We start from the raw sequence: 16,720 nt of genomic DNA on the forward strand, positions 1-16,720 counted from the left end.
ACCATCGTTCCTAGCGGTCTTCATTACAAGCGGCAAGACTGCATGAGCACAGAATATTTTGTGGGTGTGATTAACTCCTTCAATCAGGGCAGATGGAGAATCCGGACGGTGGAAGCGTTCATGTGCTGCAGGAAATCTCTGCAGTCCCTCTGGAGCAGTGGGCCGTTGAGCAGAACTCAGATGGCACTGATGCTGAAGTTGAGGAAAATATCTCTGTAATCAAGCGCGGAGTATTTCCACGTGGAAGAATATAGTCGAGGCGTACCGGTGGTACTCTTTAACCAACTCGTGCCAGGACTCAACAAATTACGCAAAGATTTTTTACGGCCATCTTGAGCGGGAAGTTGGTTAGCTTAATTTAGTTGTCGACGCCGTTCTGTCAGCGGCAGCAGCGGCAGCAGCAACAGCTGAAGAGCCGTTCTGCCCAGCCTGCTGGAAACACAGGCCCTCACATGAATTTTTATGTGGGCAGGAATAGCGAGGAGGCATTAGGGATTAGCCGAACCCTATTATGCAGAGGGAAGTGAAAGGCGATGTTGGGAGGGGATCGTGCGGATGTCTCCGGAGCCGTGATGAGTTTGACTGCGGTGTGTTTTGGGCGTGTCTGATGAGGCAGGGAAACCGTATATCTGTGTTCTTCTCCGACAGCCATTCTTTTTGGTCTGAATGAGACGGTGGGTTCCTTGTGGGGGTTGGACAGGGCAGAGGAGGCAGGTCCCAGAATTCCAAGGGCCTCTTCTCTGACCACAACCAGCTGGGTGTGGTGGAGTTTGGATGTGATTCTTCTGTATCTGCGCTACTTTATGAACTAATTACAATTACCATGAGTGAAGCCACAAAATTAGTTGCAGGTACATAATGTAGGTTGGAAAGCAATTAGCAAGGACTCAAAGTCAGTATTTTATGCTCTGGTTTCTTGTTTTCTTGTTCTTTCATATTCTGGTTCTTTCTTTACTGACTCATCTGTTTAAAGAGAGTACTGTGTTGGATCTTGAATGTCTGTTTTTCTTTTTCTTGCCTGTCTCCCTCTAAGACTTCCATTGCAGTCTGACCAAATGCTCATTTTTCTCAGCTTTGCTTGGGTATTGTGTAAGGGCGCGTTTGAACCCTCTGCGGAAAAAGCCCCTTTGTTTTCCATGACCTGCAGGCCTTTGATTATTGCTAGCATTGTCCAAGTCTTGTTCTTATTAAAGAAGTAATTATTATCAGCCCTGAAGGTCAGAGTACTGGGATCAGAGAGTTATGCTTCATGGAAAATGGTAAGAGTACAATTCCTCCATGGAATGGCTCCATTTTCTTTTTTGTTTGGCCTCCAAGGAATCTTGATGTCTGCTCTGCTTTGTAAAAAAGGGTACAAAGCAGGCCTTATGTGGCACGTCCATGCTCCATGGTCCTGTGATGTGATCCCCATGGTCTGGAAGTAGAGTTGGGGGGGCAGTTGAAAGGGTCTTTGCACCGGAGTGGCTCTTCTGGTGAACTCCACCAGCCGCTTAAGAGATGCCGTCGTCCAACACAGATTGTGCGTCGGCTGGCGCTCCGCTAGCTGCATGCGTTTCTAACAGCACTCCCTCTCTCCAGCTCGTATGCTGCGGAGATGGGGTGGGCTTGCAAGTGCGACTAGGCCTGCCGAATAGGGCGAAAAGCAAAAATACGGGGTCTAATGATACCGGCCCAAACGGCGTGTTTCCCCGGCCTCGTTGCGGCGCGGTTCCCCGCCGGAAAAAAACGCCGCCTCTCTCCGTCACCTGACCTCCGGCTTCCTGTCCGGTTCTCCGCAGGCGAACAGGGCAGCCTGAGCCACGGCTCCATCGTGGACGGCAAGTTCGAGGGCTTCATCCAGACCCGGCAGGGCACCTTCTACGTGGAGCCCACCGAGAGGTACCTGAAGGACCGGGACGTCCCCTACCACTCCATCATATACCACGAGAAGGACATCGGTGAGTTTGAGCCCGCCGGCCCCTATGTGCACATCCATCATTCCCCCCCTCCTGTCCCTGATTGAATATAATGTGTTTTTCCATTATCAGTCATCTCAGATTGGACTGTTATGGGCAAAGGCGGAACTGGGTTGGGATTATATGATATTTTTAAAAGGAATGCGTTGCCAGTGTGTGTGGATGGATAGGTTTGAAGTGAGGAATGGCTATTTTTCTCAATGAAACTGCTGTGTGATGGCAGGACTTGAATCATATTCTGCAAGACTAGCTGCACTGCTTTTTTAAAACCCTTTGGATGTCTTCGCATGAAAAAGGTTATCTCTGTGCATGCATCCTGTTGCAGTTGTTTGATTTGTGTTGGCACGCACACGTTCGAAAAGGCGCGATCGGGCAGAGGCGCGAAATCTCGCGTAGCGGCTCAAAAACACGCCGTAGCGGAAGAGCTACGCTGAGTCTGCGTTTAATCACATCTGTCTACGGCCGTCAGGCGCGGTGAGTCATCGCTGCGCGCTCCCCGCCTCTTATTTCAGCCACCTGGCCTTCTCACGCACGCAGGGCGTTACGCCTCCGCCCTCATGGCCTTCGCTTCAGACGTATAATCGTGTGGAAAGTTCTCGGTTTTTTTCTTCCCGAGCGGAGAGCTTCTTTTAGCCCGTGGCCTGCTCCGCACTGTCCTGCCAGACTTGACATTAAGCGAAACATCCGCTTAAAAGATCTCCAAGAAGAGCAAGCCGCCAATTGCAGATCAGACGTCTGGGTCATCGGTGTAGAGGCAGTTCGTATATGACTGTTACGACACACCCGCCAATCAGTGCAGGTTTCCTCTGGGGAAAAGCTTGTATACGACTGTTCTGACCAACCAGCCAATCATTGCAGGTTTCCTTTGGGGAAAAGGTTGCATGACTGTTCTGACCCACCAGCCAATCAGTGCTGGTTTTTTCCTCTGGGGAAAAGCTTGTATGACTGTTCTGACCCATCAGCCAATCATTGCACGTTTCCTTTGGGGGAAAGCTTGCATGACTGTTCTGACCCATCAGCCAATCAGTGCAGGTTTCCAGTGGGGAAAGGAGTTAACTGTTGATTTTGCAACCTTTGCAGTTTATGCGTTTCAGGGCTCTTATTTTTATCCTTGGGACAGTGGCCTAAATGGTGCGTCTTTTTGTTCCTCCTTGCGCTAACAAAGGGAGTCGAGTGTGGCCACAGGGTCTGTTTGCGTCAGCATCATTCTAATTACAGCTTCTGTTCTTTTTTTTAACCTACTTTTTTTCCCCTTTGAATAGCAGGTTGAAAATGTGCGCGTGGCCAATTCATTTCACACCGCTTGAACCTTCCGGCGTGACTGCGCTCACTGAGCCCTGTGTTAAGGCTGTCTAATGTAAGCGATTGGGGCAGGGTGTTGACAGTCGTGCGCGAGCTGACGGAGGGTTTGTTTGTGCCAGATGTTCACACCCCATCGTAGCGTGACTCGAACTGAAGTGGCCCAACAGGGGCTCTTAGATATCTTTAAAAAAAAGCGCTGGTGTAAATGTTTTGAAACGTGGGTGCCGAAGCACGAGTGTTCAGAGAAAAACGGAACTCATCTGAAGCGGTTGTGTTTCTGAGGTCAAATTCATTCCACATGGCAGCTGCCAAAGCGGCAGCATCCTGTTTTTTTCTGTTTTTTTCTTATTTTTGCTTCTCCTTTGCTCTCCTCTCACTTTCAATATAGTTTTTGGTTGGACCGCAACAGCGGGGCCAGCCCTACAAACGCGAATGTCTGTGACTGAGTGACTGATGAAGTTACACCATTGGTTGGCCGGATCACATGTGTTAGGTCCAGCCATATACTAGGTTTTAAGCTGGCCCTGTTCAATATAGTATTTCCTGCAATACAATATAGTCTTTAATGCTGAACTATGTAATGGTAGCTTCCGATTTTGCATTCCCGTAATTGTGTCTGACTCGACAACAGCTATTTTGAGTGCCGGTCAGCTGGCTGTTATTTTTACCAACATCCTTTTTCACACTTTCGTCTTTGTCATCTATATGGTCTCTCATTTCTGTAGTTATGGGTAAATAAGATTACTGTAAGAGCTGTTGGTAATTGTTCGTAAAGCGGAATCTTTATTATGTACTCCTCTAGTATATTGAAGCCATCTCTGCTTACTAATGTGTGACCAAATGCACATTTGAGTATCCGGTTTTGTACAAATTTGCAGCACGGCCATACGATGCCAAAATAACGCTTCCATTTCATTTGACCGATGTCACTGTGCTCTTTAGCACCTCCTTGTGGCGAGTCAGGATCACGCCCCATGGTCCACTGAGGTTTTTGACATCTGTTCTTTTGTTCTGCCGTGTAAATCATGTTCAAGCTGACAGCACTTAATTATTGAGTTATTATGTCATGCAAATTGTTCTTCGGCATCATCCCTTTTGTCTAGACTAAGCTCGACAGCCAATCATTTCTGCTTTATACAATATTAGACATATAAATCAAGGGGAAAGGATGAAGGCAAATTGGCTAGGAAAAATATTTCTAATATGGAAATAGTATGGCTGCATATGCTCTTGTAATGAATGACACTTGTGTTATTCATTGCTGGTTGTATATTACTGTGTATCATTTCACAGAAATACCTGACGGTAATAACTTGATAATTCATGGCAGCATTCCTAGATGTATTTCTGTGAAGAAAGATCACAGTGATACCAGCTTTTAAAAATAGGTAGAGGCAAATATAGTCTATTTTCTTTATTATGTTAACCTTAGAGCCTCTATACCAGGCAGAGGAGATTAATTCAGACTTGACAGTTGTGTAGGTTGGAGAAGCTAAAAGGAGAAACGGTTGAAAGTGTGGAAAAACAGAAAAGAAAACCGAAATGGTCTCAGACCGGGGACTTGCACAGGCACTCACCACTTCAACTTTTCCCCCTCGTTTTTTCCTCCTTTTCTTTTCTTTTACGACTGTCAGCAATTTGCATCTCAATGAGGTGGCTTTCAGCGTGGACACAAAGGGAGCTTTTTGTGTGGAATCGGAGAATGCGTTGTCAGTGATGAATAAGTGCCGTTGCTGCCCGTACCCAGTCAATCCGGTGGGCAGCGCAGGGCAATTGTCCTGCCGTGACCGTTTGTAACAGTATGACCCCCCCCCCCCGTCCCCCCTCCCTCTCCCTGGCAGTCAGCCATGGCAGACCATACGCGATGAGTCATCTCTGCTCGTTAATGCAGATGAGCTCTAACGTTTCAGTGTTGTTTTGCACTGATTTTTAGGAAAGCGATCCTTGCCCAGCGCTTCTGTGCTGCCATTTATAGACACCACCTACAATTAAGCTGGTAAACGAGACAAGGCTGAGCTGCCTGTGGGTGTTCTAATTCTAGAATCTTCTCCAGGAACATAAGCGCAAAAAAAAAGAAAAGTATCTTTGAACTCCTCTCGGCGGTGGGCATGTGTGGAAGCGCAGCTGGGTACCGCCGCCCGGGGTCTCTCCCTCGCCGGGCGACCGCTCCGCGTGAATAGCGGGTGCCGCGGGGTTTCCGCCTGACCTTCCCAGGAGCGACGGCGGTCGGTGATAAACGAGGGGGGCCGCGCTGTTCGCTCGCCCTGGCAGATGGACGCGTCGTGAGAGAGGAGCCCTTTCAAAGGGAGTCGCTCGCTACGGCGACCGTCTCCTTGGCGCAGCTGCCTGCCGCCGGTGACCGGCAGGTTACTCCCGCTCTGATTCCGCCCCGCTGACCGAGCCTTCCACGACCCCCCTTTGGCCCAGCTGACCCGCAAAAAAGGGCAGGGGGTGGAGCCGGGCATTCACTACTGGAAACACACTTGGGCCTGGAGTGTAGGAAGCAGGGCTTATTTACATACAGGAGTGCGTTTGCTTGAGTGAATCGTATCGGATTGTTTTTATTTACTTTTCAGACCAGACGGTCCTCAGGATGAACCGTGTTGTTTATGTTCCTGCACAAAGCGGTGTCATTCCCCGTTCTGTCCCCTGGTTTTGCGTTTTGCCCTCAGCGTGGAACTGCTGTCGGGTCCACGGCCCTGTCGCTGAACCCTTCAGCCATTGGGCGGGCCTCGGTTGCGATGGGTGAGGCGGGGGTGCGGCGTAAGAAGACAGGGTGCGGTCGTTGAGGGAAAGAAGCCTGCCGATGGCCCTGCGTGTGGCTCGTCTGCTCACCTGGGGCCCCCCGGGGGTTAGGGGGGCACTCAGGCTGCCAGCCCTGAGGTGGGGGGGGTGACAGCACCGTCTCTGGGTGCTCATTAGCTGTGGCTGGGCCTGCAGACAGGTTTGATATTCAGTCGCATCACTACGTGCTTCCGTTTTTACTTTTGTGTGCACATTTGTGCGTGTATGCATTTGTGTAAACGTAATATATAAACGTGTTGAGGAATTTGATTAATTCACACATTATCTCAGTTCATTCCTGTTTAGGTGTTGCGGTTAGTTCCCTGTAGCAGTTTGTACAGGAAGGTAAATGGGACCGAGGTTTGTCTCATATTTCTGTGTAGCAGTACATAAGAATAAATTGTAGTACAGTATTTTTTCCACAAAGGCGCCTCCTTGGTTTTAAATCGTTTTTTTGAAAGATCATTTGATCAGAGGGCCGCAGGTTGTTGAACAGGCCTTGTATTTTACACCAGTGGATTTAAACCCAACTTGAGATTAATGGCACTTGACACTTGGCAAGTTTTAATTATTTATGTCATTGTGTTTTTACTTTCTCTGAACTTCCAGTGTTTCTCTTTGGCTTCTCTGCATCTGCTTGTTTTTTCTTTTTTTACACAAATCTTTCAGATTTTTCACAAGCTGTACCAAAACCAAAATATTTTACGGAATGCGTCTAACTTATTAAAAAAACGAGTCTGTGCCTCCAGTAAGACTAGTTTGTTCTTCTTCAGGCTGTCAGCTGAAGCTGCCAGCTTCCAAACCGTTTCTTGCAAAGTCGTCTACAATTATAAATAGCTTCAGTGCAGTGATGCAGTTCAGTGGCCTCCAGCCCTGTTTCTGAAAAGCTAGCTTCCGCTAGGGGCAATCAGGGGTAACCTGCCATGGCTCACAATACACACTGCACCATTAATTGGTGTAGAGAGCACATGTCTCAAGTCTAGGTGAGTCATAGGTAAGGTAGGCATGATTTGTGTGTGCACAGAAAGGCAATCTGAGTTCATGTTGAGAGCATTTAAATTACAACACCGGAATACATTAACACTCCGTTGTTTTGGCTGTCTTAAGACCGGTACGTGCAGGGACTGCACGTCAGGTGGTCAGCACCAAAAAAAGGCCCTGTTTCCATGCTAGCCTGTCCTGCTCGAGCAGTCTCTCAAGCTGTTTCCCTGATAAGGAATCTCAGCCTGCTATCGATTTTAAACAGGCCGAAATCACTGAGCCAGGCCGAGAGCAGGAGAGGGTGACTGGCGGTTGATTGGAAGGAAGTAAATATTGTAGCAGGATTAGTGATGGTGGAGGAAACATTTTCAGTCCTCATTTCACCTATGCTAAAATTAAGGGAAACATCTGCGGAAGATCAATCAGAGCAGCTACTCTCTGGAACCTCCTCAATTAAAGTATTGTCCTAGCAAGAACGCCTTGGTGCACTCATTTGAATTTCCCTCGTTTTTAGCTTTATCCACTTCTGTCTCTCTCTCTCTCACACACACACACACACGCACCCACACATGCAGACAAACTGTATTTTAAGCAACAGATGTACAGAAAGCTGGGAAATTCAGACGAGTGTGCCATGGAACCACTTTCTGTTTTTGTTTTATTCTTTCCTGTGTTTTTCTTGTCTGTTTGTATTTATTATGTCATTGCTGTATGATTTGCACATTATTTTAACATCATTTTAATTTTCTTTCAGTTTTCAACAAAAACAAATTGACCTGTACGGAGGGGGGGAGGTTTCTGTGCAAGCCCATTTGTTTTTTTTTTGGTTTGTTTTTTTTTTAACCTCCCCTGCACTTTTCTCTTTTTGTTCTGTATGTCTTCTGTTTAACTTGTCTTGATTGTGCAAGTAAATTAACAAAGAAAAAAATTTACCTCCAGATGAACCAGAAAAGAAACAGAGGGAGCCTCATGGGGAAATGTTAATACGGGTAGAATTGGCAAAATATACGTGTGGCTCATTGAAATGCTTTGCAGTTTGGGTCTACCGTGAATCAGGATTATGAACGCCTCCCAGCCTGATCTATGTTTTAAGCCTTCCCAAGGCCATCCTGGCCTATAAATTATAGAAATCTCTTTATCAGGTTATTTTCCCCTAACCTTTGCCGCGATCGATATCTGTGTACCAGTTGTGTGCCGGGCGGGTGTCCCCAGGGATATCTTTGCTGGAAAGGAGCTGGAGTGTGTGTGTGTTCGTTTGGGCTGCGGTGGCGGTGCAGCAGCTGAACTGTGTGTCCTTTCCTGGAGCCTGTTTGTGAGGGAGGCGGAGGCTCGGGTGGAATTGCGGGTGGTGCCATCCAGGCTGATTTTGCGCCCTCCGCCCCGGCCCCGCCAGTCACCGTGCCCCCGAGCGACCGCGCCCTGAGCGACCCCGACTCGGCTGTCTGTTCCCGCGGAGCCCGACCGGAGGGCCGGGTCTTACGGGGTCGCGCGGTTCGTCTCCGCCACAGGGGGGCATTGTTCCCGCTGAGGGACGGCCTTTGTCTCCCGCCCCCGGACCGCGGGGCCCTCCGAGGACGCGGCGCGAGCTTCCGAGGCGCGGCGTGTCAGGGCGGGTGCCGTCGGGACTGTCCACAGCGCGGGGTTTGTCCCCCCCCCCCCGATCCGTTTAACATCTCGTTACCACCGGGAAGAATATTGAAATGCGTTCAAACAAACAGAAAGTCATCGTACTGGAAGACTTCTGTGGCAATTCTGGAACAATGCTCTGTACGCTGATCGCCTACAGTATGTCCCTCCTTAACCTGTGACTGTGATGGGGCAGGTCAGGCAGTTTGCTCATCTCTCCCTCTCTCTTTGTTCTTTGCTCTCTAAGAACGTTTGGTTTGGCCGGGACTTGTCCTTCTCCCCGAGTGCCGGACGCGTTCGTGTTTGTCTGCTTCTCACCGAGGGCGAGCTGGAGATTCTCCTTTCAATTAGCGGCGGGATGAGAGAGGGGGCGGGGCAGCGCCGGCCTCCCGTCCTGGCGGATTAGGGAAATCGGCGTCGTCAGTCAGTCCCGGCGGCGTTAGCGGCGGCGGCGCCTTTGTACGGACGGACGAGACGAAGGATGAAAGAACCGTCTCATCTCGTTCCGGGGCCCGTTACGCACCTCCTAGCCGAAGGAAGCGCTTTCTCTCCTCGGGTATAATGAGCTGCGCGAGGGCTTCTGAAAAAAGGAGCTCTCTCACCGCACCGGCGAGGCTCCGCTTCCGAGTTCGAGGACACCGTATTTTTCTGTCAAGGAAATGTTCCTGACAGGGAAGATGGCGCCGAAGGGCAGAGATCAATAAGGAGAAAAATGTGTTGCGGGGGGGGGGAAGGCGCGGCGGCTACGGCTGGGTGTGCTTGAACGCTGTCCCGCTCCTTGTCTCTTGCAGTTTATCCCCATAAGTACGGGCCGGAGGGGGGGTGCGCTGACCGCTCGGTGTTCGAGAGGATGAAGAAGTACCAGGCCTCTGCGGTGGAGGAGCCCGCCAAGGTGAGCCGCGCAGCGCGCACACTGAGAGTGTGTCTGACTGTGTCACTGCACGCAGACTACTCACACACACTTACTACACACGCACACACAGACTACACACACACACACACACACTCTCACTACACACGCACACACACACACTCTTACTACACATGCACACACACACAGACTACTCACACACTCACACACACACTGACTACACACGCACACACACACACACACACACACACTCTTACTACACACACATACACACACACACACTCTTACTACACACACACACGCTCTTACTACACACGCACACACATACATACACACACACACACACACACACACACACTGACTCCACACACACACTTTTACTACACATGCACACACATACACACACACACTAGACATATGTACACACACACACACACTGACTACACGCACACACACACACTTACTACACGTGCACACACACACACACACACGCACGCACTGACTACATAAACACGCACACAAACACGCACTGACTACACGCACACACACACACTCACATACATTCAGACACACGCATAAAACAGTTGCTGAGCATCAGGGGACACTCCGCTGAGACCATGTGCATCTCTGACTCTGTGACAGCCCCAGTCAGAGGGGGCGCAGGCAGACTCCCACGCACGTTTAGCTTCCACGCGCAGCTGGTTCTGTTCCTGGCTCAGAACAGCCGCCCGCCCTCAGGTTCACCGCTTTGTTTCCCGCGCTCCGCCGCCGCATGAAAGCCGTCCTGGGGACCCGGGCGCGTTTCTGATGTTTCCGTTTCTGAAATTCAAACCCCTCGAACGCCGCGCTCCTCCGACAGGGGAGGCCTGTCAATCCCACGGCTTGACAGATGTGGTCTCCCTTCAGTAAACAGAGGAAACGTTGTCGCGTCTCCCAGCCTGAGCCTGTGGGCCGATCTGTATCTTACTCCCAGGACTGGGTTGAGGAAGATATCTGGGAGAAAAGGAAATTGAGATAAAGACGGTTAAACACAGAAAAATCTGTTACCGGGAACAAGTGAACACCACTGTACTATGCTCTGTTCTCAGCTCACAGACACGTGTTTTTGTGTCATCGTCAGCACACGTTACATTGCAGGCATTTAGTAGAAGCATTTACATTTATGCAGCTGGATATATCCTGAAGCAATGCTGGTTGTACGTTGTACCTTGCTCAGGGGTACAACGGCAGTGTCGCAGGAATCGAACCAGCAACCTTTAGGTTACAAGACCAGTTCCTTACCCATTAGTGCACTTCCCCATGTGGGAAAAAATATAATGTGGAAGTAAACCTGAAGTATACTATTTTATACTTAAGAATTTTTGTTTATTTAAGTATAATTAAAGTTTATATCAAGTATGCTGAGTGTACTATTTTTTCACGAGGCAGGTAAAGCTTTGTCCTGATGAAAACACTTTTAGAGTTTTTTTTTAAGGGAACAGGTGAATTGATTTGTTTTATCGAACAGGGCTTCCATGCTAACGGGTTTTCACTAGATTAGAAGACATGAAGTTAGCATTCCACTGTCATGGTCAATGGTGTGGTCAAGGTCATCTTGCCTGTCTAATGGAGCCTTTTCCCTGTCCTGGCTTGGCTATGTGTTCGTCCTTTGTTTCCCGCTTTCTGCCCCGCTCGGAAATCTACTCACGCCTCAACCAGACCCACCCTGAAATGTCACCGCCATAAAATGAATTTTGTTTGGGGGGCCCGTGTTCCTCGCACGGTTAACGCGCCAGTAAACACAGCCGTCCGGAGGTTGCTATGGGGATGTCACCTGCCCTGCGCGCCGACGCTGACGGACCGCGGCTCCCCGTGCCGTTGTTGAAGCCGGTGATTCACGGGCTCTCCTTCGCCGCGCTGAACGTGTTTAATGATGATGTTGGGCTGAAGGCTCCAGGCAGTAAATGGAATTCCCTCACGCCTCTCCGCCGAGGTAAATTAATGAAGCTGGTGATAATAAAACTTGTTTGTAGTATTGCGTGTTCCTCTGGTGCCTTTCCACGGATGATTACCCACTCTGTTGGCGTGTCACAGTGTAAGTTCTAAATAACAGCTGGAGTAGTGCTAATCTTTCTCAGATCGGTCGCGCGCGCGGTTTTACGCCGCCGTGGAGAACGTTGGGTTAACCGTGATCAGGTGATTACGGGCGTGCTTTCCCGTCTATTCTACCCAGCGGTCCTGAGGATCCTCTCGTCCTGTGTCTGTCTGTCCTGGTTCCCACAGTACGCACACAACATTTCTTTAGCCCTTGATTTTCCTCTTTTAAAGCTGCAGTAGGGTCCGCCCACAAAGAAAGAGACACACCCCCCCACCTCCCCTGTTTTTATACATACATTGTCATGCATGTGCATCAACATTCCTAACTACACCTGTTCGGGAAACTGGATTGCGGGACTACATATTGGCCTAGCTACACTAAAAATGTCAGCACTGAGAGGCAGCTTGCCGCGTCTAGGACGATGACCAAGAACTTGGGCCACATTCCTGATTTTAGTACTCAAAATCTGAGGGTAGGAAGAACAGTGTATGGTGCTGGATTTCTCTCACAGCAGCTGTTTTTGTGATTGCTACCAATTAACCTACTTGTGCTTTAATTGCCCCTGTAAGTTTGACAAGAGTTTCGTGGTAAAATTTGGTGTGTTCACACTCAAAATCATACCTCAGTTTAACACCTTAAATACAGTTTAACGTCCCCACAGGAGACCAATGAGGTGGTGGTGGAGGAGGAGGAGCCGTCCGACGGGCCGGTGCTTCTCAGGAAGCGGCGAGCGGCCCAGGTGGAGAAGAACACGTGCCAGCTCTTCATCCAGACGGACCACCTCTTCTTCAAATACTACGGGACCAGAGAGGCGGTCATCGCACAGGTACCGCTAACAACCGAGCCGCACTCGTACGCGGGTCAGAAAAAATAAGCCCAGTCTCCATTAAATGAAAAGTGTCCTACGAGGGTATGCACATTAGCTCTCGCTGTGGACTGGATGTGTCTCCCTGGGATACGCTCTGTTGTCTTTGGGCTTTGATGACTAATAAATCAAGAGGGCGAGGGAATCGCTGAGCTCGGCAGAAGCGGGCGAAGTTCAGCGAGCGGCGACGCCAAGCGCGGACCGAAGGCCAGCGAGGCCCACACACGTAGAGCGGCCGAACGAGCGGCCCCTTTCCCAGCAGGGGGCGACAGAGAGGAGGCGGGGGGGCTAATGATCGCCGCTGTGACGGCGGTAACGAGCATGTGCCGCACTCGGAGGCCGTGTCCGGCGGTTTCGCGTCGCTGATGTGTAGGAGGAGTTCAGGATGACGGTCGCTGATGATCCAGGTGCGCTCCGGCCCAGCGTAATCGGCGGCTTCAGCCCGTGTGACTCTCCCCAACCCCCCCCCCCCTACCCTCCCCAACACGGCCCTCGTGAATCAGCCGTCTCCATTGGCGACGCCTGGGCTGATTATAATTGCTGGGGGAGCAGCGGGATAATTGGAGTTATAGGGGCTGTGGCGGCGAGGAGGCGGGGAGCAGGCTGGGAGATGGGGAGGCCTTTTGTTTGAGCGCCGGAGAGGAGCGGGCCTGGTGCCAGGCCCGGCTCTGGAGCCGCAGAGGTGATTAATGAGAACCCGAAAAGAAAGCGCCGCTCCTGGGATATCTGTCCCCGCAGAACCCGAGGAATAAGCTAGTTCATTATCGCCTGCTGAATAAGAAGTGTATTTTTATTCTCCTCCCGTTTCGTTAGGACTTCATTAAAAGATCAACAGGCAGGTGCTTTTTTTTGCGCTGCGTATATTGCCTTTTTTTAATGATCCGTGGAGGCGGTGGGACGTCTTTATGCGTTTAGGGGTTTTATAGCTGTATATATATATATATATATATATATATAACCTGTGAGCTTTTTTCCCCTCCCGTCGTTCCAGATCTCCAGCCATGTGAAAGCCATCGACTCCATCTACCAGACCACAGACTTCCAGGGCATCCGCAACATCAGCTTCATGGTGAAGAGGATCCGGGTGAGTGTGTGTGTGTGTCTGTGTGTGTGTGTGTTTGTGTGTGAGAGAAAGAGAAAAAGAAGAAGAGATGGAACTGGAGAGACTTCCTTTCCATCTGCAGTATGCTGCGCTACTGAAAAAACTGATGAAATGCATGAATCCTCCCAGTGACTGCCTGGTGCCTTTTTACTTTGGTAGCTCTGAGTTTTCTCAGAATTCAATTTATTTCTCTTCTGAAGAGGGGTGTCTGTTGGAGTTGGTAACCGGCTGGGTTTTAATTGGAATCATTTCTCTGTCTGGCTTCTTTTTGTGGCCAGAGTCCTTTTGCAAACAACAAAGAAACGTAGATGCGTGAGTCTTGCCTGAGGTGCGATTCCTCAGCCCTCAGTGACACCTGTATCATTATTACTCCACCCCACTCTGCTCTTACTCTTTGCTCTGTTCTCCATACCTCAGTTCTGCTCAGTCCCCAGATGTGTGCTACCTTATTTACCTCGTTCCTTTGTTTATTCATTCCTGCGGTCCCTTCTTCCGTTGTTTCCAGATCAACACGACGAGCGACGAGAGGGACAAGTCTAACCCTTTCCGCTTCGCCAACATCGGGGTGGAGAAGTTCCTGGAGCTGAACTCGGAGCAGAACCACGACGACTACTGCCTGGCCTACGTCTTCACGGACAGGGACTTCGATGACGGCGTGCTGGGGCTGGCCTGGGTGGGGGCCGCTGCAGGTACCAAAACCCCTGGCCGCCCCCGAGGCCAAAAAAAATCCATCGCCTTTCCCCTTACTGTGGCTCCAGACCGCTACCGGAACTTTCCAAACCCAAGATACACTTAATGAGTGAATGCATTTTTTCGGCACCTGTGCTTTTTTAAAATAAATGTAGCCTGATGTATGTTCACACACGTAAATGAAGTGCGGATCAAAAGACATGCGTTTGCACTTGCCCCTCGACCCCTCTGAAGAGCCAGTAGCGGGTCACACACAGTTTGGGAACTCGTGCTGTAGAGCTGAAACTGCTCTCGGGTGTGGAAAACGGCAGCATCCGTTTTCCACAAATCAAAAACGAGCTGCTGACTCGTTTTTGATTTGAAATGCTCAGTAGACTATTTGGTTTTGCTGGGCTATTGCCCTTCCTCCTTACCTAAATTGGTCTGTAGTAGTGGGAGTGTCTTCGGTTCCGCTGTTTGCGGTCTGATAAATATCAGCATCGCACCCCACTGTATTTCCATTAACCCTGGAACACGACCCTCTTATTGGCCTTTCTCCCATAGCCCTCCCATTGTAATGTGCGGCTCAGACTGCCTCCTAAGTCCCAGCGCTTGTGGGGACTGTGTTTAGCGAGTGCCCGGTCACCCGCAGTTTCGGCTTAATGCACGCGCGCTACGATCAGCGCTTACGGCGTCGCGTTTTTTACCTCCGCCGCTCGTCCTCGAGCGAACCCGACGTCCCTGCCGCATTTCCCCCCCCCCCCGCGCAGCGTAGACCAGGACCCCATTAATGCAGCTTCCGTTCCTGAACGCCGCTTGAGACGAGGGAGGGAGGGAGAGAGAGAAATGTACGCGCACGGTATCGCCGAGCGGCGCTTCTCTGTTAGCGCTCCTCAGAAGCAGCCCGCGCGGCCCGCGCGGTGGTCACCCCGTCGGCGTCGGAGCGGGAGCCGCCCGGCTGAGAGGACGGGATCAACGGGACGGTAAACCCAAAGGGCTCGCTGCAGTCTTTCCTTCGGCAGGGCGTGGGTGTGCCGACGGACAACACCGCTTCACCTCGGTGTGTGCCTCCGCAGGCGCGGCTAAAACCGCTTCACCTCGGTGTGTGCCTCCGCAGGCTCGGATAACACCGCTTCACCTCGGTGTGTGCCTCCGCAGGCGCGGCTAAAACCGCTTCACCTCGGTGTGTGCCTCCGCAGGCTCGGATAAAACCGCTTCACCTCGGTGTGTGCCTCCGCAGGCGCGGCTAAAACCGCTTCACCTCGGTGTGTGCCTCCGCAGGCGCGGCTAAAACCGCTTCACCTCGGTGTGTGCCTCCGCAGGCTCGGATAAAACCGCTTCACCTCGGTGTGTGCCTCCGCAGGCTCGGATAAAACCGCTTCACCTCGGTGTGTGCCTCCGCAGGCTCGGATAAAACCGCTTCACCTCGGTGTGTGCCTCCGCAGGCTCGGCTAAAACCGCTTCACCTCGGTGTGTGCCTCCGCAGGCGCGGCTAAAACCGCTTCACCTCGGTGTGTGCCTCCGCAGGCTCGGATAACACCGCTTCACCTCGGTGTGTGCCTCCGCAGGCTCGGCTAAAACCGCTTCACCTCGGTGTGTGCCTCCGCAGGCTCGGATAACACCGCTTCACCTCGGTGTGTGCCTCATCAGGGGCGGCTAAAACCGCTTCACCTCGGTGTGTGCCTCCGCAGGCGCGGCTAAAACCGCTTCACCTCGGTGTGTGCCTCCGCAGGCGCGGCTAAAACCGCTTCACCTCGGTGTGTGCCTCCGCAGGCTCGGATAACACCGCTTCACCTCGGTGTGTGCCTCCGCAGGCTCGGCTAAAACCGCTTCACCTCGGTGTGTGCCTCCGCAGGCGCGGCTAAAACCGCTTCACCTCGGTGTGTGCCTCCGCAGGCGCGGCTAAAACCGCTTCACCTCGGTGTGTGCCTCCGCAGGCGCGGCTAAAACCGCTTCACCTCGGTGTGTGCCTCCGCAGGCTCGGATAACACCGCTTCACCTCGGTGTGTGCCTCCGCAGGCGCGGCTAAAACCGCTTCACCTCGGTGTGTGCCTCCGCAGGCTCGGATAACACCGCTTCACCTCGGTGTGTGCCTCCGCAGGCTCGGATAACACCGCTTCACCTCGGTGTGTGCCTCCGCAGGCTCGGATAACACCGCTTCACCTCGGTGTGCGCCTCCGCAGGCTCGGATAACACCGCTTCACCTCGGTGTGTGCCTCCGCAGGCGCGGCTAAAACCGCTTCACCTCGGTGTGTGCCTCATCAGGGGCGGCTAAAACCGCTTCACCTCGGTGTGTGCCTCCGCAGGCTCGGATAACACCGCTTCACCTCGGTGTGTGCCTCCGCAGGCGCGGCTAAAACCGCTTCACCTCGGTGTGTGCCTCCGCAGGCGCGGCTAAAACCGCTTCACCTCGGTGTGTGCCTCCGCAGGGGCGGCTAAAACCGCTTCACCTCGGTGTGTGCCTCCGCAGGCGCGGCTAAAACCGCTT

At 51.6% G+C, this 16,720-nt stretch overlaps 1 protein-coding gene across 1 annotated transcript in view; it reads left to right on the forward strand.

Moving 5' to 3' along the window:
- LOC118227666 (disintegrin and metalloproteinase domain-containing protein 10-like) overlaps nucleotides 1-16,720 on the forward strand; it is a 78,590-nt gene that overhangs the window by 49,931 nt on the left and 11,939 nt on the right. The window contains exons 4-8 of the mRNA XM_035418405.1: nucleotides 1,779-1,937; nucleotides 9,440-9,540; nucleotides 12,258-12,422; nucleotides 13,453-13,545; nucleotides 14,069-14,252. Of these exons, the coding sequence (XP_035274296.1) occupies nucleotides 1,779-1,937; nucleotides 9,440-9,540; nucleotides 12,258-12,422; nucleotides 13,453-13,545; nucleotides 14,069-14,252 (702 nt within the window). The remainder of the gene's footprint in view (nucleotides 1-1,778; nucleotides 1,938-9,439; nucleotides 9,541-12,257; nucleotides 12,423-13,452; nucleotides 13,546-14,068; nucleotides 14,253-16,720) is intronic.

Source organism: Anguilla anguilla, chromosome 5 (genome assembly GCF_013347855.1).
Source record: "Anguilla anguilla isolate fAngAng1 chromosome 5, fAngAng1.pri, whole genome shotgun sequence".
NCBI classification, from domain to species: domain Eukaryota; kingdom Metazoa; phylum Chordata; class Actinopteri; order Anguilliformes; family Anguillidae; genus Anguilla; species Anguilla anguilla.